Source organism: Vanessa tameamea, chromosome 10 (genome assembly GCF_037043105.1).
Source record: "Vanessa tameamea isolate UH-Manoa-2023 chromosome 10, ilVanTame1 primary haplotype, whole genome shotgun sequence".
Taxonomy (NCBI): domain Eukaryota; kingdom Metazoa; phylum Arthropoda; class Insecta; order Lepidoptera; family Nymphalidae; genus Vanessa; species Vanessa tameamea.
This window is the reverse complement of record NC_087318.1, coordinates 7917768-7939897: the sequence shown is the minus strand read 5'-3', so window position 1 is coordinate 7939897 and position 22130 is coordinate 7917768. Positions and strand designations below refer to the sequence as shown.

Below are 22130 nucleotides of genomic sequence, written 5' to 3'. Positions count from 1 at the left end.
GAAACATATATAAATATAAATGAAAATGATGCCTTCAAAAGATAATTTTTATTCTTTCATAAAGTTTATGTAGTTTTTTTACATTCATAAATATTGTACATACAACTACAGATATATTATATATTTAAAAAAATGACCTGTATAAACGTCAAGTTTTTTCGTGGGAGTTACAATAAACTGAGATACTTCAACGTTTTTGATTTGTCATCTTTTAATCTGAAACAAGCAAAAAACAAATTAATAAAATTCATAAATGTAACACTTTTTCATTGCAATAGCTTTTCAGATAAGACAAAGACACATCATTATGTATAAGATGGGAAAAGAAGACAAAAACTGGTAAATCATCATATTATTTATGTTAATCATCAACTATAATCAAATAATTATTAACAATAAAAAATTAATGCTCAATAACCAATTAAAACTCACCTTTAAATTAAGTAGACATCTTGCATAAATTTGCTTATGGATCTGTAATTACAAACAGTAAAGAATCGTCAATCTTGATAATTATAATGCATTGCAAATATAGTATTAAACATTTATCGGATAATTATTGAAAATTACAAAATAGCTATAATTATAAATACTTTGACAAATGCATCTTGATAATATGTAAGTTATATAAGTTTACAATACTCGCGAGAACAGAAAATATCTTAAAATAATATTATTTTACATTAAGATTTTACAAAAAAAAATTGAATTTTAAAAATAGTGCTACTCTCAACTCAAGTAGCTCTATTAATATTATTTTGATGAAATTGTTTATATTAAACTATAAAATATTGAATACAGAATGCTAAACGTATTAAGATGCGTTTCACTATATACAGTATTTCTACCTATAAAGTTTACATTATGTATTCCACTAACAGACCCAAATATAATTTTATCGAAGAAACTTCGGTAAGCGTTAAAATAAAGATTTGATTCTTTTTAACAAATTTGTATTCGATTTGCATTTGAAGCTATTTTCTTAAAATTCTTTATACTCTCAGAATCATCTACTTGTATAAAAATTGTGTAGCTGCGTATAATTTAAAGGAAGCTGTTTTGAAGTTGACATTAACGACGGTGTTGGGCGCCCAGTCTCTGTAAATAAAAAATAAACTTGATTCGTACGAACACCAAAAATATTTTATATATGCAAACATATTTTTCCTATGGGAGATTATGATTATTTTATTTCTTTATATAATTTATTTAAAAAAAAACACTAGTAGCAATAAAATTATATACTTCTCAAATGAAATAAATTTATTAACAAACAACACAACGCAGTTTAATCTCCAATATCAGATCATAATTGTTTTTGCATCATTATGCATCAGTCGGGAAAAGAAGACAAAAAATAAATCATCATATATTTAGACGTAATTAGTAATATTTAAATATATTTTTTGGATGTTTTTAAAACTATACCTTTAAACGGCAATTCAACAGCAACCAATTTCGGCACGACTCGCATTATCAAAGCCCTCTGGGAAAAATAAATTTCTATTAAAACATGATTTCTCTTAGCTTGTATTAAATTAGCTATCAAGTGAACACACGAGTATTTTGATCAATTGTATTAATGATACTTCACTAAGAGTCAAATCTTTTATTTAATTGGGTCTCATATATCACAGAAAAATAATAAAAAAAGAGATTCTTACCTTCATTATTATTGGAACCCACATCTAGCTATATACCGACACCTGTAAATACAAGTTAAATATTAGTACTTAAAAAAATATAGATATGTTAATTAGCTTATAACTAATAAAGTATAAAATAAGACATATAAATACAATTTCATAAATTTTATGAAGATCGGTATATATCAATGTCATTTGACATTGTGGTGGACTATTACTATGCACTATTATGATAATACATATTAAATAAGTGATTATAATATATGTCACTTAAATTAACCAATTGCCATTTTAAAGTATATATAAGAAATTTCTGAGAAGAGAGTATTTCTCAAATTTTGTTATCCACAAGAAATTCAATATTTATTATTGTACTCTAATAATTCGGTAAATTACTATTTTATACATCGGATTAGGCCCATTATTAAAAAATAATAACGGTAATGTTGTTCAATTAGCGCGTTTTTAAGAATATTAATTTGAATAAAAAAGTAGTTTTTATATTAGAAAAATGGGTTATGGGAATGGTATAGAACTTCGTCAAAGTAAATTGAAAATGACAGTACTCGAGTTAAGAGCGTAAGCAAACTGCTTCGACTGCTTCCACTCATTATTAATCTAGTCTAATCTATCACAAAAATAAATATCAAAGAAGTAACGTCTCGTTGGTTTCGATGCGTTTGTCAACGCTATAGCCCGCGCGTGTTTAAGGTCCAAAAGGTCGTATCCCATTGTCATCGAGCACGGATTATGTGCTGTATTAAAAGTTAGCCTTTAATCCTTCTGGGAATGGAATATAGCTGTTTATATTAAAAAAATACAATTTTGCGTGTCATAATACGCAAGTCTGTAACTTGTCACAGAAAGGAATTTTAAATTTTATTTTTTGTTGTACGATTCAATATTACGAAGGTATGATATTATGGTATAGAGATATAATAGAACATTGTTTTTAAATTGATCATGCAATCCGTGTTGCCATAATATATTCAAAGCAAGATTTCTCGCAATAAGGGAGAAAGGCACTGTGGCAACGCCTGCGTTGAACAATGTTCTTGTATTGAAGTGGACGCGTCTAAATTGGTAACCGATTTATTATAGGTCTTGTAATTCGAGTTGCTTTTAATTAAAAATATTTCTAGAAAAAAAAAACGTTATTAAATTGTGGTTTTTTTATTTCTGTTTTTAGCACTTATTTATAAACCTTTTTTACAATTGATATTTTATTAAGATTATCCTTTATATTCAATATTTTTTTTTAGTTTACATTCTACATAAGCACGTTTACCCACATAGGAGAAATAACATAATAAAGATTTTTTTTTCTTTTTCGAGTATAAATTGTAGATTTTAAATATTCGAACACAGTATTTATCTGTCGCTTCACATTGTATATCATACTTACCAGATTATTCTCTTTTAACATACATAAAATCATTCTTGGTTGGTTTGTTTGTTTATTTTTAAGTTATATTGTTTAATTTTCATGCATTTTTGAGTAGCCTTTTTAATACGCAAGTGTAAATATAGTGTGGTATTATTTTAAACAATGGCAGTGGTTGAATAAATCATATCATGTAATTTATGAAAATGAATGTTTAGTTCGCCGCAGCAACGAAGATTCCATGTTTAGAGAAACAAATTCGTCAGTTTATCGCATAGTAAATTGTAATTTGCGCAATTGATGTAATTTTTATTAATTTAGATTTGTTTACCGTTTTTAATGTGTTACAGCAAAAAAGCTAAGTATTCTATAAATTATTTTTGAATTCTTTCATATTTTTTAACATAGAAGCATCAGAAGAAAATATTCAAGTATTCGGTATTCAGTATATTTTAAAATATACTGACTTGAACAATGGAATATACAATATAAAAGAAAAAAATATTCGGTCACTTGAACGAAAATCATCACATGTACCAAAAAATGATGCGATAAATTAATTTAGCTAGTACATAATTCTAATTTCAATACGATCTTCCACCAAAATAATAAGACTAATAACGAAATGGGGTAATGAACTCACATCTGTAATATATGAGATATAATTAGAGCAAGTTATAAAACTAAGCTTAGTCGTCTTAATTCGTTAGGCGTCCAACTCTGTTTTATTTTTATGTTTAAAAATATTATGGGATAAGGCTATATAATTTTCTTTTTTCTTTAATAAAGTATACATAAGTTTGTGCTTATATGCAATGTTTATTAATATTCAGATGAATATCTGGATACGGATTTAGCTCAAAAACACTCTTAAAATATTTTATTTTAATGCTATGTGCCATACATCTTAAAGATGTCGTAGAAATTAATAAAAATAAGATATTCAATAAGAAAATCTTACGTGATCATATCTCAACTTACCATACTTTCAATATAATAAAGACGGGTCTTCAATGAAGAGAGTAAGATTAATGTTTCTCAATAAGTCAATCCGACGATTTTCTTAATTTTACTGACTCTTCCTTCAGCATCTTCGGTCGTCAGAGATATAAGGTTGCTGTGTTACGTAGTAAAATAATAAAACTAAAATATAAGTGAGGAAGTAGGTTGAAACTATGGAAGTGCGATACAATGGGACCAGAGTTAAAGTTATAATGTATTGCATTTTGGGTTAACCAAATAGAGAAAAATAAATATTCCCAAAAACAGGTACCAAATAAAAAAAAAACGGAACGAAACGGAAATGAGGGATAAAAATAATAAAAAAATATAATTTATCTGCTGATATTATTTTTACATGTCGGCTGAGACTGGAAAATGTAACGAGGGCTACTCGGAAACTATTTGGTTAGAAAAGTCAATTTTCTGATTTAAAAGATAAAATATTTTACTGGTCGTATTATTGACAGCTAAAAAAGCTTTTAAAACTAAACAACCAACATATAAATGGATTGATTTTTCTTTGAAGGAATTTGCATTATAAGGATTATAAAAATACATGCATTTACACATTTGGATAAAATAAGCAATCACATAGCCATGTATTTAAAAACCAATCAAGATAAAAATAATAAATTGTGCAGACGAAATGACATTTATGTATATTTGAGTATGTAGTTACTGGAGATATTTAAACACGATCATATGAATGATGTGTTTTCTGTCTTAAAAACAAATGGTCCCATTAAATGAACTATTGGAAAAAATAATATTTACCAAAAATTACTTTACTAAAAAGTAGTAATAAAACGAACTCCACTTGATAAATTATTATATTCATTTTAACTGCTACAATATATTTTGATTACTTTGCCAACATAAAGCAGAGTTTAGTTAGCTTTTTATATTTATTTAATTATAGAATTGTTTACTTTTAACTTTAGACATCCTTATAATCAATTTTCATATCGACGTCACCGATTACTCAGTGTCCGACAATAAGCTCTTGTGAAGATATTTTTCTAACCATAATCAGATCTTATGGTTTGAAATACATATTTTTTGTATAACATGAATAATCTCTGAGAGAACAAACTATGCAGTGCATTAAAATTATCAATATATATATAATCACGATTATCGACCCATTCCTCGGGGATGATTGTATTTGAAAGATTAACGTACGTAAACCACTAGGTTACATTGTAGCAGTTATTAGAAATTTGAAACCACCCGTGAAATTATAGACAGATATTTGAAGAACAATTACAACCGAAATATGGATTATTTAATTGATTAATACAATAAATATTGCAAAAAAATAAAATATAAATTTTATATCTATTATTTTTTTAAATAAAAATATACTTTCGATCTAAAGGTCTAAGTGTAGATATTATTATTTGTATTATCAAAAGGTTATTTAGGCTCAAAGTAGCCATCTTATATTGCACGATTTTTGTAACACAATTAGGATACGATAATAGGTATGTAGACTGGCTGTAACTAAGATTAGAGATAAAAATATGCATGATTTTGTAAATACTCTGTTAAGAAAATTTAAGGCCTGTGTTCTTCTTCTGTCTTTTAGACATACATACAGTAAATATTTGCTGCAACTTTGGCCTGAGGTTCAAGTCGTGGACTCTCCGTTAATTAGCAATCTTACGAATAATTGTATTATTTGTAGTACTCCAATGCGAACTCATGTCGTTTATTTAATGATTGAATCTGAAAGAACTAATATCATTGTTACAACGATGAAATATATTCAATCACAGAATACATTATATGTTCAGATTACGTCTTTGTTTTTTAGTTTCGTATCTAATGCAACTTCAGAAAGTTTAATTATAGCTCTCATCAAAAATTAATACAATATTGTATAGACGTTGAAGATATTAAAGGTTAAATCAGTTGGAAATGCTTTTTAATTGCCAACTAACTCAATGGAAACACATCATTTTAAATTCATTAATATTGTCAGTATTTATAGATGAAAACTTAATTGGAGTTTTATCTAATTTTAATGTTTCTTTTTAGTGTATTTACGGTACTGTTTGTTTCATATTACGTAATTATATATAAATAATTTTATTTAGAGTGCATTTCAGCATTTTGAGGCCGTTGTTTCAATATGATAATATTAAAAATTCAATTATCGTAAAATATACAAGTCTAAAAGTCGGCAACACCACCTGAAAATTATTCAAAAACATTTCACATTAGCTAAAATATATATGGTATTATAAAAGATACTTTGCTGTTATTTTAAAATAACAAATACTGATTAATTTATATCATAGTACATACATACATTTTGTATTAATTTGTTAATATTTTTTTGAAAAAATTAAATATTGTAGAGGATTCTTAAATATTTCAGATGTCTTTCTGTTATGGTATTACAATCAGCAGTTATAAAATGTTATTGAACATTTGATGGTCAAAATTTTGTCACAAATTGTAGCAAATGTTATCATTTTGTGGATCATAATTGAACATTAATGCAATTAAACGAATTGTATACCTCGAAAAGTAAACGGTAATTAATATTTATAAAATAGAATATATTTTATTGTAACGAAATCTAACATATACTAGTAAATAGTGTAGAATTACTTAACGTTTTTAAACACTTTAAAACTGTAGTTTGGCACACCATTTCATTACTTATGCATAAACATTTTTAGTTATGTTAAGTATTATACAAAAATAAAAATTAACTTTGATAACATTCTAACATAATGAAAATGATTTAAGTGCAACACATGCAAAATTACTATCTACTTTCTTTTCGAGTCTTCTTAAAATCATCCATCCTGCTTTGTAACCTTGACGTTGGAAATATTGCTGAAATACAAAATGTTACTAAAGTAACATTAAACACACTTACAACATAATTCAACTTTTTGTTATTAATTACCAAAATCATTGTAGTTGAACAGTCAAAAGTCATAAATGTGCACAAACGAAATTCCGCATTTCGACCCAAAACGATTATAATATGATAATTTATGTCAATCGATGAAGTATGCGTCGGAAAAATGTAATATTAGAATAATATTTATAAATAAAACTTCAGTCTCGTTTTTTGATTATTTGCGTCAAAGGTATTAAGATTTCTCTAATTTTTCCTTTGAAAATATATGCATACTATTCGTATGCGCATACAATCACTATATATAGATATATCAAGAACATGAAGAAAAAACGAAGTTTTGAAATCAACCGTCACGATTAAACGTGATGTTATTTTTAATCTTAGTTTGTTTAAAATCAATAAAATAAGAGTTCAAATGTCACCATTATTTTCCGCCTAAATTACTACACACAAATGTGTAAAGATCGACAAGACAGCCAAACAAATTAAACAAACAAACAAACCTAAATTTTCAAATTAAAAGGTGTAACAACATAAACGCATTCACTAATTGTACATATACAAAATTTGGGCGGAGCTATGACTATCGTCATACAGTGTGTAATCGGAAGCAACTGTGCGATTCAGTAAGAATCTACTCCGATAGTTGGTCAATTTTGTTTAATAAAAAAAATAAGTAATTTCGCATATCACGCTCTTATATTTCACGCTCGTTTTAGGGCGGTGAGTTTCGGGTTTTTTTTTAGAGAAATTTATCTATATTTTGCTAGTCTTTTGTTTAGGTTACAAAAATAAAATTCTACATAAATTAAAATAAATAAAAGTTAAAAAATGTGTAAATCAAATGAAATATTATAGCAATTAATTTCATTTTATGTGTTAAAATTGAACATATTTTTTATTTTTAATATAATGTTATGTTAGTAAATTAATGAAAATAAGTTATTTATATTAACAGGAATAATATTAAAAGTATCGATAAAATTATTTCAATAGGCATCACTATAATAAAGAGACCGTTAAAACGCATGATAAAAACAAGTTTTAAAATACACAAATTCAATACATTTATTACCCCTGAAAAATCGTTATTCTTAATTTTAATTGGTCTATTGAGCGGTACTTTATATTTTGGAATTATAGGTAACTTCTCGGATAGCTGCGAAGCGATTAAATGAAGCGCGCGGCGCTTCTCACACAAAGCAAGTTTAGTATAGCATGCGAGGCGACACATTCCATGTACTGAAGGCAGATGTCCTGATAAACGTGAGCCAAACAGTAAGATTTTGAGTTGCAAACACACCATATAACATTAATTAAAAGTAAACATTTCTTTTAAACTTATTAGTAAATTTTATAGTATTAAATTGGAGATAATATTATTTAAAATCGACTTCTACTCCTTTTTTCATTGACTGTTCTGTTACTGAATCCAAATATATAAACTATCATTTTAGCATTAATATCAGTTGCAATATATAGTGATGTATTAAATAAACAATGCATACATACCATCCTCATCTAAGCGAAATAAGATTTGTAGATTTTCGATGTCCTCATAGACTTAGGTAGGTCGCAGGTGCTCCGAAGGGTCTTTTATGGATACTTTTGGGACCTTATTTATTACCTACACCACCCCACTACCGATTTTTCATAAGTTATTTATCTTTTATATTTTTGAATGTATCCAGTAATGTAAGTAGTATTTAAGCATTTACGGCGGACGGCGTTGGTACCAGACCGCTTTTAATGACACCACAGCTGTTAATTGCCTGCCATTGTCGTAAAAGTTCGTTTGCAGGCTTTGGACCAGCACCGATCTTATGGTATAAAGATACGAAGGGAACATTCGTTCTAGGGGCCAGACGGCACCCAAAGGCACCAAAGAGACTAATGGAATATAGGCATTATATCAGGTACACGAATCTATGAGGTGGGAACTCCAATGTACACCGTAAGGGTTGATTTAAAAGATATGGTGATAGAACCAAGATATACGTTGTAGTAGACCTATAAGACTGACAATGACGTCAGCATAACGGGAGATCTAAAGGACGACTAAGAGTCAGTCTCGTTCTACTGTGATAATTGAACGTGCTACCTCGCACGAGCGTTTATAACTTATATTACTTTAATCTTATTTCAAAAACGACGTCCACCAGTAATTTCCTTCAAAGATAATCACAACATACCAATGGCACCTGCGTTAGACATATTAAAATTAGCAACCAGACGCCGGTCATATGTAAACTGACGTAGTTTATAAGCCAGCTGTTACGACGGTGCTATTAAGTTAGAATGTTAAACGTCACTCTCATCGGGTATTGCAGACTTGAATTTAGCATAGAAACACAGAAAGCAAAGCTGCAGTCCTCCAATAACCTCTTATTTTTATTAGTACACGCTTACTAGCTGTCCTTCAATGTACGACAGACCAGCGCCTTGTACGGCTCGAATTTGCGGTGAAAACTGTAACAGTTATTAGTGTGATCTTTAGCCACACTAGTATGCGATTAAACCGGTTTTAATGAGCCAAATGAAGAGAGTCGATAATAGAAACAGCGTAAACCAATCAAGTGATTCGATCTTACCCTGTACATTAACTGTTTTAAACATCGTATAAAATAGCAAAAATTACCAATCTAAATTGTTTACTGTCTGTATAGGATAGGATAGTCAATATGTTAGTAATTAATACTATATCTAAAGATCGACTACACTCCAAGAAATTATATTATGTACCTCAAAACTACCAAATATTTTTAATAAAAAATGCGATGTGCCTATAGCTCTTTAAATATAAAAAAAGGAGATTAAAGCGCATGCGAAAGAAACATTTACTAGAAATCTGGACAACTGAGTCTGTGCGATCGTTAAGTCTGAACCACAGTTGATCGCAGCGTCAGATGTAACGGACTAGGAATCGCTCTATTAGTCCTTTGCAGAAACGTTAATAAAATAAATATTCTATGTAAATAAGTAAAAGCATGAAAGGAAGTCAGAATAAAAGGATTAAATAAATTCTTCTTCTGTTGATAAAATTGACATTATTTTGTCAACAATAATTTTACAGATTTCCAAAATGCAAAAAAAAAAACAAAACGAAATAAATTTATTGCGGCAAAGAAATAGGCAACAAGGAGGCAAGAAGCTGTGCGGGGAGCGGGGAGCATGTGCGGAGGAGATTAAGAGATAATATTCTAATGTCTCACTACTTACACGTATTGCGTGCCTTCATTTTAATGAATTTCTTTTTATTAGCCTATTCCAATCGAATAAGAGATGGAGCCAAACAAGTTGTACTGTATTATATATAACAAACAGTTTTATTTATTATATATTTATTCATAAAACCACTGTTAACTTTATCCTTACTTCTGTTATAGCAGAAAGTTCAGACATTAAAAATACCAATTTTTCGCCAATCCCCATGATGAATATCAAAGATTATTGAAGACCTCGGACAATGACATCGCGTTCATTCGTCGTTACTTACGGATTACGGACAATTACTTATTGGAATAGGTTAAAGTATTTTGTATCTCAGTATGTTAGTATTATATCCAAATTTTGTTTGGGAATTCTGAAAGCCTTAACTTATAATTTGTAATTTTGATTGCACATTAACAATGTCTTACCTCTTCTGTATTCCAAATTCCTTTTTTTTGATAGTTAAAAAAGAGAAATATGTCGCCGGCAACTAGTAACTAGCTAATTAGTAATTCAATTAACAGCCTAGCCCTTTTACTAAGCGCTGCCGTTCATTCATGATATAACTTTCAAGATACATATTTCGTATAGAATACTGTAATTTGCTTTACTCTCCTGAAAAGAGTCATAGTCATACTTAGTATGTGTGTAAGTTTAAGTTATAAAACATATTTAACCAAATAATATGTTATAACTTAACCAAAAATAAGTATTTATATTTTCAGGGCTCTAAAGGAAATTATTCTATTCTATGAAGCTAGCCGTTTATTAAAATGGCTCAACTCGTTGGCTGCGACAGTTTACGTCATAATTTGATTTCCTGTGGTACCCGATATGTGTTTAAGAGTCAAGTCAACAAGTCAATCTGGAAGAAAACTGCAATAATGGAGATATTTAAATATTGCTCTGTGTAAATTTTTTAACAGGTAAGGAAAATCCGCTCAAATGATTATGGCTTTTGAAAACCATGATTTAACAGCGGCGTGGTCTATTTAAAAAAAGCTCAAAAATAGTTTACTGAAAACATACGATGAACACGATTCTAGGCGGCCGATGGAGATACTTTTGAGGCCACATCAGAAATCTTTAAGAATCCTTCATGATAACAGGACAAGTCTGCGTAAGCTAGGTGCCGACAATGCTCGAGCAAGAATTCACGCATGGCACAATAGGAATAGGATTCCATCACCCCGAAAAAAGGTTTGATGTATCAAAAACAGTCGGATGATGTTTTGTCAACTTTTTGGAACAGTGAAGAAATATAACAAATTAAATTTAATGAAAAAAGCATCATTAAGCAAGCATTACCACCTCTTTGCATTTTAATGAGACTGAAAGTAACTTGCAAGGCAACATGCTGGTTCACAGCAATAACATTGCCATTGCTGCTTTATACAGATACGGGTTCGAACCGCTTGTTCATCGAGACAAGCCAAAAATAAATAAATAATATTTTTTGAGGGTTACAAAAATCAAAAATATGTATAACCTATTCCAATCGAAGAAGGAATAAAGACAGATAAAAAAAATAACCTTAGATTGACATATTCCATACGATTTGCTTTTAGCTTTTCCATATTATGCACTACCGACGATTCTTGATTAATATATATTTAGAAATAATAAAACACTTCTACTTCACTACTTATATCCTCGTTAATTTTACTCCTAAATTTCCGATTCGTTATCTGATTTTGCCAACATTTTTCCATTTTTCATTCTTCCACGAATCCTTGATGAATATCATAGATAATTAAATATTCCAAACAATGATATAGCATCAATTTAATGTTAAAGTTGTTTGTTTAGCTTTACTCTTCTAGTGGTTGGAATAGGCTATATATTTTAACGTTTTTAAACAATGCGAAATGAATCTTGGGAAACATCAAAAGTCAAATTACATTTAAACACTACACGAAAGTATCTAATAATATAATTATAATTTCATATTCTGGTTTCACTTACTTATTCATCAAACAATTCTCAATATATTCGAGTATCAGAGAATAACGTGACTGAAACATGAAATAATTAAAATGTATACATATATTTTTTTATATATTGAAATGTCTTTCCGTCTGTGGATATGTCATGATGTATTTTAGTAATCTCGGCATGATTGTGTATTAAGATTGGAGGTTAAAATATACTCTGTACTTGCAATGACAGTCTGATTTAACGCTTATTAACTAACGTTTCATAATCGTCGTTTTATAATGTAATATATCCCAAGCAATATGATCACCACAAAAAAATCACATCTTGTCTCGGTTAAGTTTTTAACATAGCGATGTAACGCATATCGTTAGCGTTTGCAGTTATGTTATAATGTAAATTAGTTTAAATCTTTACGATTAATTTTATTTAAATTTTCACCTTACACCTTATAAGAGGTAGCGGTAGAGATCGCGAGTTTACCTTTCCGTGACCGGCTTCACATTAGCTGTATGTTTATTTCGTATCAGCGGTAAGTATTTTGTTATAAAAATATCTCGTTTTAAGTTGATGATAAATTAGTTTAAGCAAGTGTAACCAACTTGAGTTTTTATTCATTACAGACAGTACAGTTGATTTTATCATTCTTCTGTTATTAATGCTATATTGTTTTGATGTAAATTTAATTTAAACATTTCTATTAAATCTAATGAACGGAAAATAAATAAAAAAAACAAAAAAAAAAAGTGAAATGGACGCGAGAGGTTCCCGACAAAATATAGCACAATTGTTTCAAGTCTGCACTGTTACACTTTGGTAAGCTGGAAAGAATCGGTGTTTGACGTATTTTCGAAGCGTTTCAACGCGAAATCGATCTCATGACTATGTAGTAGATATAAGTACTAAAAAAAGCACTTGCTCTATCTATCTCTTAGGTTAGCGTAGTTTTACTACTCAATTTAGTATAAACAAATTATTGTTATATTTTTAAATATTTATCTTAAGACACCACTTTATGATAACACAGGTAGCAAAAACAAAAATTAGAAAGTCAATAGTTTTTAATAAAATTGTTTATTTATTTAGTATAACTTAGAAACATTACAAGGTTAATTTTATGATCCTACAAATAAACTAGATTCTGTTATATATAAGAAATATAAACTAAGACTCTCGCACTTTTATTGCATTATCTTTTACAGATAAGCATTCTAACACAACATTCTATCATTATACAATTTACCTTAAGTGACTATGACCAACGCTTGCAATTTTGTTCAAAACTATAAAACGATTTACTGCTAAAATCAAATTGTTACTATCTTGTATAAAAGTTGCTTTTTTTGCTTGCTTCATTGTTTTACTTTCAAGGTGATGCATATTTATTTATTTTATAAGTCGTTTAGGCAGATCCATTAATTCGTTAATTGAAACGGGACCACGATCCTATATATAAGCCTATTAAATATATATAATTCAAACCCAACACTCACCATATTAACTGCTGTAAGTGTAATGTTTGAATGGCAAAAAAACTTTGGAACTGCAACGGAATGCGATTAATAGACGAAACAAGTACACACTACGAAATTCTGTTTTAGGTGTCATTTTATATCACTGACTTCTTTTTAAGTATTAACTCATAGTTTTGTCAATTTTTGAAATTTATTTAGAATGAATTCATAATTGCTAGGTTGGATAATAGTTCGATATCGGAAAGTTCAATTTATTTTGTTATATTATGCGTAGCCCTAAGTGAGCTTGTGTATAAACTTTATCCAAGTGTTTTAAGCATCGCTATTACTGTCAACTCATGACACGATCATCGCCACACACTAAAATATAAAGCGTTTGCAAAACTATCGATAGTCTTGTGTTATAACGAAAGCAAATAGACGAGTAAAGAATCATAGCGATAATAAACTGTACAATTAGAGTAAGAAAACATAAATGGTTTCGCGGCCCATGACAAGTATGTATGGTTCCGACAATATGAACGCATTATCGATCGGAGTTATTTGCAAATCGACATTATAAAACGCTGAGCAAATATAATGTTAATTAATTTGTATTTTTTAGCGCTTTGTTAACACTATCGATAATTTTACTTTTGTCATGTAATACTAATAAATACTTAAAATATATAATTTATTTATAATATTTAATTAGGTGTTTTTCTAGTAACCGCTGCTTAATTAGCGATTAATGTTGAAATAGTGAAAACCATGATTATCAATTTTTTTTTTCTAATTTACTTTTTTGAAAAAAGCTTTATTACAATAACTTTAGCAATGGCTGGTTTAAGTCTTAAGACGTTTTCTGATAGGTACTATCCCAGTGTTACTAATTGACCACATATACGACACTGAGTAAAAAAAATTTTACCGTCAATTTTTTCAACAATAATAATTATATACGTAATTAGTTACTAGTAACATTGCAGTTTGAAATATAATTATCAGATGTTAATATATATTTATGTGTTGGCCGAGTAGACAGGTCGCTTAAGAAATTGAATTTTTACATACAAGAACGAGACGATACGACATTTATAATTTCATCATAGTTCGACTCCACCTGTGCATCATTATAAGACTTAAACTACATCCTTACAATAAATAATGTACTACGAAATATGTCTTAGAAAAATTGAATGCACAGGCCCATATACAAAACATTTTACAGTATCATAAAATTTATGCTCTAGTTCTCCATCAGAAGTTGTCCGTTGGTAAAAAATTTGCTATTCTAAATCTTACAATTAATACAATGTGATATTTTTAAATTTAAGTTTTTGAAAGTGTCTTATTCAGGGACAGTGCAGCTTATTAATCGTAACCCTTGATCATTTCAAATAAGGTATTGACATTTTAACCGTAGCTAATACAATCTAGAAGCATTCAGTACATATGTCGTCGCTACTAAATGAACATCATTTCCCTATATGTCACAATCAAAAGTAAAAAAAGTATCTAGAAGAGCGGATGTCCCATAACAAAGCCGGGCTATGCACCACAACAAGCGTAGAGCGTGAACTTAAAAGCGTCGACGTTTATTAGGATAATCATCCATTTGGCGCGATGTATCCCAACCACCACGATTCTGCGGCATGTCGTCATAACCTCCACGTGGCATGTCGAACTGCTCTCTGAAGCCTCCATCCTAAAGTAAGCAATCATAAAACTGGCCAATATTTCTTGTTTACAGAACAGAATCCTTTATGTTTAAGGAAACGATATGTCGCGTTATCTTAAAGCGACGGATACACTAACACACTCCAGAATCACACTAGTATAAATTATATACCTATTTTAAAAAAAAAAATTAATTACGTGCAATAAGACTTGAACCGAAAATGATAGATAGATATTCAATGTGCAACCACTGTTTTAAGTCAAACCAACACTGTTTTGTCAAATCAGAAGAGAAAATAATATATTTTTATATTTATATGTACGAACTACAAATATTCTAATAATAAATATATATCGAGTGCCAATTATAAGAATGTCTGCGCTATTGACGAAGTTTTAATAATTTAATTTCGCAAATTGTCCACGATTCTATAATTAAGACAATACAACATTTTATATTTAAATATGCCAAACAGATAACTTTGTTTTCTGTCATAGAGCTGATTAATCGGCCACCGTTTTAACAATTGTAAAATAACGAAATTTCTGATAGATTAACAGGTTAGTTAAATATAAAATCTGTTTACACTAAAATACATTAAAAAATATTAATTGTTTTCAATGATAGCCATATAGTCTAATGCTACCGGTAATATATTTTTTGTTCCATTGTTGTTTTTTGCCCTTTGACAAGTAATCATAGTAATGACGCATTTTTTTAACAATTTTCTCTTCCTTGTTTTTGTCATAGATGTATATGAGGGTATATTTTTTTAAACGTTTAAATTTTTCAGATTTCACGATTACATAACGTGTCACGTGTAAGGTCACAGTATAACCAATATAATGTATATAATACAATTTGTACGAAAAAAGGCTAAAACCATCGATCAAAGGTCATACGTCCGTGACCATGGTTTAAATGATACATTGAAGTGGATTTATTAGATGATTTTTTGTTAGCATTTAATATGTTGGTAGTTAAGTAAATACAACAAAATAAGCATATGCTAGTCACATGTTTATTTCATGGTAAAACCTTTATCTGGCGTTTGTAGTAAAGGACAATGCCAATAATGTAGAAAAAAAAAACTGATTGCAGTCGGTTTACAAATGTGCCAGACTTATTAATGATAATTAAAAATAAGCCGAAACACCTTTAGAAGTACGGTATCTGTAATGATAATATGTCGGTTAAGATTACTTCATTTACTCTAGATTGCTCTATTTTCATTTGACCAGATTAAGCCAGTGCTTTTGATTTAAGCATGAGTCAAAAATGTGTATAAATAAACTAACATATTAGTGTTGTTATAGTAATTACCGTATTAAAGACAACGAAGAACTAAGACACCTAAACATCACTAACCCAATCTCAAACGATTTGAATGCGTGGGAAATAGTAAATATTTTCATACCCCTTATTTTTACAAATTTTATATAATGCCCATGTACTACTATAAGTTTATTTTTCTAATTTGATTATTGTAAATAAAATAAAATGAGTTTGTATAGAATCTGGCATTGTTAATTACACTGTTCCTATAAAATTACAGAAAACGATTTAAAAAAAAATGCTATTTCATTACGGAATTTATTTTAAGCGTCACAATCATCAGTTTTGTAATATAAGGCACAAAAAGGGATCAGTAGTATTTAGATTATGGGATCATAGATGTGACAAATAATGTTTGGTTTAAGTTAATTCTTTTTTAACCAAGTAAATATTATCTTGTTTATTTGGTATATTCAATAACTGACTAGAGTATGGTAAGTAACTATTACATAAATGAAAACTAATAACAGAAGACGTCAAGGACATGTGTTCATGGATATCCATTAATTGTTCAATTTGTACATTCAAATATTTTGCTCAGTCGGCTCATTTTATTATTTAACACATAATTCATGATAACTAAGTTGCAGTCAATTTATAAGACCGGAGTTGACCGAGAATATTAGGTTAAGAACGGAAGCCATCTTTTTTATAAATCTAAAAAATTGTGATGCTACGAATTGTGTGTTGTTTTACTTTCATATTTTAATTTACCTATTTGCGTACTATGGAATTTATCAAAGAACAAATAACGCAATGGAGAATAAAATATTTTCAGTCAATAACGTCATGAGTACCAATTGGATATAATAATTAGTAGTAAACAAGACTCAAAGGTCTTCAATTTACATAAGCATTACACTTAACAAACATAAAAAATAAAGGAGATAGATTCAATGGTCTTAGATAATCTGTTAAACAAATAACTGCGACGACAAGAGTATCGTATTAAATATAGTAGTAAAGTTTGTTTGTAAGCAGCAGTTTACCGTGTTGCTGAGTGACAAGAACAATAGGTGATCAATTATTAATAATGATGAATAATTCAGCCGATGTTATACAGCCAATAGTATTCATTAAAATAAGCGTAGCATGTCGGTTTCGTTTTTCGTAAATAAAGGTGACTTAACTAATGCACTTATTTCAACATATCAACACCAGCAACACCAGATCTTGTAAATGGATGATATATTTGGTTAAACTAATTATTGTACTCCTTATTGCGCCAACAGAGCTTTGTCCATTTTTGCTTTTTAGATATCGTAATCGAACTATTAGATTCCATAGGCGGATATGGTCACGCAAATAGTCAATCGCTGCATATTTTTAAGACGACATAAAAAAACTCTGTTAATGTTTCAGACAGTCGTGTCGTTGACAGAAACCTAGGAGCCCTACTACGCTAAAGCATAATCGTTCTATCAATGTTAACAAATTATATCGTCCCCGTCGAGACACTATACACATTCAAATCTATCTCAAAAATCACATTGTACTCACCATAGGCTGCTGGTGATCGAACATGCCCTGCTCCTGACGATCCAGCATCGAGTTGAGTCTCTGGGCCTGTAAGTAGGTTTCGTAATCAGTATCTGCGCAGGAGAATCAGCAGGAGGAAAGACTCGCAAGTCGGCGCTCACCTGCACGAAGAGCGTGTTCTCCTGCTGGCGGCGCCGCAGCTCGTCGTCCTGCTGGCGCATGCGCTGCGACAGCTCCTCCTCGTGGCGCAGGCGCTGCTGGCGCTCGGCCTCGCGGCGCTCGTCGGCGGCGCGCTCGGCCATCTCCCAGCTGCGCTTCTGCCGCTCGCGGTCCTGCTCGCGCTGGCGCAGCTGCTCGCGCAGCAGCTCCGTCTCGTGCTCGTACCTGCCGCAGGCGCACGATTAGCGCTCCGCCTCGAGCGTGGACCCGCTGACCGATCCGACCCGCCACTTTATACTTTGTTTTGCATGCTAGGCTAATGTTCTCACTGATGTAGGCCACGATGAAGTAATAAATGTGTCAAACTGGCAATAATGAACCAGATCAAAGACAGAACACTAATGTCGGAAAACGGACCTTGCTAGTTACTAAAAATCACTCACTTAGCATATTCCATCTGGGCCTCGAGTTTCTCCTCCTCGGCGGCGAGCTCCTTCTTGAGCGCCTCCTCCTTTTGACGATGGAGCTCATGCAGTTGCTTCCACCTTGTTCCATACTCATGTTCAAAACTGCCAGGCTCGGAGAATCGTGGCCCCATCTAAAATGGCATAATGTTATACCTGCGATGTATGCATTAAATGCAACTACGTGTTTTAAATTGGCGCTACGAACCTCTCTGGCGCGCATGAATTCTGGATGTTTTCTAGGTATGTTCTTTTCAGGATAGCCATCAAATTCATCCGGTTCTTCCAAGCTTTCAACAATAACTGGACGTAGTGACCTTAAATAATTAAAAAAAAAATTTATGAACCATATTCAAAGGATTTTAAATATAATTTAACATAAATAAAAGAGGTACATACGATGTTAAGAAAAAGCATCTCTCATTGCAGTTTCGAATAGCAGCTAGAGCACTAGGTTTTCTTGCAAATTCAACAATGCCTTCACCTAATGTTTTTCCTCTCTCATCAACTTTGACATATGATCTTTCAATTTTACCAAAAATCTCAAAAGCGCGGTATAGTAACTCATTTGACACAAAAGGCGGCAAGTTCTTCACGCGAACAGCACTGTTGTGAGGTGCAAACCTAACTCTTAGATTTCTACCATTTCTCATCTTGCCATCTAACTCACGTTTTGCCTTCTCTGCATTCACTCTATAATCCTAAAATCATGAGAAATTATTTATAACAATGTATGTTTGAAGCAGGTTATCAGAGATATGCAAAGTACTACAAATAGTCAATAAAACTTACCATTTTAATAAAACCAAAGTTTTTTTCTTTATTTATAAATAGCTCAGCGGCCTCTCCAAACTGACTGAACAAATTCTGAATCTCTTCTTCAGTTACATCATTTGATAGATTTCCAATGTACAAACGGCTCCTACCATTGAACTTAACTTCTGTTTGTTCGAGTGGTGGCAAATCAATCAAGGGACCCATAAGGTCCTTTAACTTATTAGCTAACATTTGCTCCTAAAATGATAAAATATTAAATATAAAGATATTCAAAGTATTTTTTAATGATTTCAAATTGAATTGAATGCACAAATATGACTATACCTCTCTCTGCACAGGTTTTCCTCCCTCTTGTTGAGGACCACGATTGGGATTTCTTTGTTGGTTACGTGCAGGTCCTTGCCCAGGGCCTCCAGGTTTCTGATTAAAGCCCTTTGGTCCAAAATTACCACCTTGCTTAATGCCAGGTCCACCTTGACCCCATGTACCACCAGGTTTATTTCCACCAAAGTTTCCATTTACATTCTAAAAAAATAAATATATGTTAACATAATGGTTTTAATTTATTTTCAAAGTCATGTTAAAAACTTAATATTTACATTGGAATTAGGTTCTGGTCTTGTGTCCATCAATCTAGGTAGAGGAGCCTACAACAATTGACAATAATTAATTAAAAAGTAAAATTATTATATAAAGGATAATACCAAATCCAAAGATTATTGAAAGTCATATAAATTTACTAGTATATATGACTATATTATAATCTTTATATTACTTACTTTTTGGAATGAGCCTTGATTGTTCTGGTTCTGATGTTTTTGTTCATTAGGCATTGATTTATCAACATTGTCTTGAGAATCTGATTTTGAAATATTGCCTTGATTTGGCAGTTGTTGTTGTGGCTGTTGTTGCTGATTTTGTTGATTTTGTGGTTGAGGTTTCTGATGTGGTTGTTGAGGCTTTTGTGTCTGAGGTGACTGCTTCTGCTGCGGCTGTTGCTGCGGTTGCTGGGCTGGTATTTCTTTATCTTTCTGAATGGATGGAGCTGGTTGGGGTTGGGTTTGGGTTTGGGGTTGTTGTTGTGGCACTTGTTGTGGTGGTTTATCATTCTGTTGCACTGGTTTAGGCATCTATATAATAAAAACAAACAAAATTGTATACTATACAATTTGAAAACCTATGTCCTATTCAAATATATAATAAATATATATAATAAATATATTCCAAAAGATAACTTATTTAAAAAAAAAACTCGTTATCATTTTTCCTAAATATTTCAAGTTTATTAAAACATTACCCAAAATCTAAGTTGACGATTAAATTGGAAGTTTATTTTACAGTACTATTTATAAAATAAAACATTTATTTAATGAGCACCAACATAACTGCAAAATTAGCATTTAGCACATATTATAATTTCACCCGTGTACTTATAAAAACAAGATGGCGGTTATGCTACCTTTAATGAAAAATTGCCTATAACGCATCAGAGAAAATAATTGAGAGAAATTAAATACTATCATAAATTAGCAGCAACTGTACTTAATAATTATTATACTAATAACAGGAAAATACTAACCTCATTGTTAGGACGTTGACCTCCATGATGATTTGGCCCTCCTCTTTGATTATGTTCGAATCGAGAGTTACGGAAGCCTCCTCTATTATTTCCGCGTCTACCTCCTTGACGCTGAGGCTGCGGAGGCCCCCCATAACCTCTATTTCCGTATTGATTCATTGCTTGCATTTGCATTGCTAAAAATTACCGTTCGGTGAAAGTACAGGAATATACTATTTGCCGTTAAGAATTATAAAAATATCAATTACCTTAACAATAATTAGTAAGTTGAACTAGTCGTTCTTAGTATCACTGAATATAAGTAGCTTTTGTACTTATAGAATAATTTTAAACGTTTTTTTGCAAATATATTGAGACGAACACTAGCAGTGACGCTGCTGGTTGTCACAAAATGGCGTTGTAAGATGGCGTCCATGGTCCATAGTAGACCGGATATCAAATTTAGGATATGGATATAGCCAACATTCAGAAGGCGAAGAATATATTTAATTTAAAAATATTATATACTGGTAATACAAAACGAAATAATTTTTATTTTGCTTATTTTCTAGTATTATAAAAATAATAATGGTCTTATTCTCTAATTATTCTTTTATTCGCGATATTTATTTGTAAGAATATTTATCTGTTTAACATATATTTGACAGTTGTCAGATCTTAATGCAGATAAATATATCTTATTGAATATTTCTTTAAAAAAATAATAATAATTTGGGTTTTTAAAAATGATGGAGATGGAGCGTACACCGTACAGAATGAATATCTAGTTGGATGACTTGTTTGCAGGGCTGCCAGTATTAAATTAAATCATATTGTTATTGCATATTAAATTTAGTAATTTTGTAAAACTGACAAATATATACTTACACATCAATGAACAAATAGATATTTTAAATGCATCAAATAATATTATATTTTTTTTTTATCTTAGTATCTTACAAATAAAAAGGAAGATTAAAAATAATGTATCCTAAATTTATGTTCGTGGAACACTCATTCTTAGTACAGATCCAGAATTTATTCTAATAATAGACATTATGATTTCTTTGATTGAAGTAAAATGAAATGAGATCAATAGCTTTACCAATAACATTGTAATGTTTTACCTTAAACAAAAGCGTTTCGTGTTCTACATAATTAAATA

At 30.4% G+C, this 22130-nt stretch overlaps 1 protein-coding gene across 3 annotated transcripts; it reads right to left on the bottom strand.

The window, feature by feature from the left end:
- Window positions 1-28: 28 nt before the first annotated feature.
- LOC113392252 (hrp65 protein-like) lies at window positions 29-21395 on the bottom strand. Of its 3 annotated transcripts, XR_003368392.2 has the most exons (15): window positions 21235-21395; window positions 20987-21162; window positions 20187-20537; window positions 20007-20054; window positions 19732-19932; window positions 19423-19644; window positions 19030-19331; window positions 18839-18947; window positions 18610-18764; window positions 18169-18391; window positions 18029-18094; window positions 1665-1706; window positions 1429-1486; window positions 433-1098; window positions 29-216 (listed from the first exon to the last, which is right to left on the bottom strand). XR_003368392.2 is itself a non-coding variant. In XM_026628578.2 (12 exons), the coding sequence occupies exons 2-12, from the start codon at window positions 21158-21160 to the stop codon at window positions 15095-15097; spliced, it is 1977 nt and encodes a 658-aa protein (XP_026484363.1). In that variant the 5' UTR covers window positions 21161-21162; window positions 21235-21395; the 3' UTR covers window positions 13117-15094. The 3 variants fall into 3 exon arrangements, 2 of the variants coding, with proteins under 2 accessions (XP_026484363.1, XP_026484383.1); XM_026628578.2 differs by lacking the exons at window positions 29-216; window positions 433-1098; window positions 1429-1486; window positions 1665-1706 and adding an exon at window positions 13117-15220; XM_026628598.2 differs by lacking the exons at window positions 29-216; window positions 433-1098; window positions 1429-1486; window positions 1665-1706; window positions 20007-20054 and adding an exon at window positions 13117-15220.
- Between the last annotated feature and the right edge of the window lie 735 nt (window positions 21396-22130).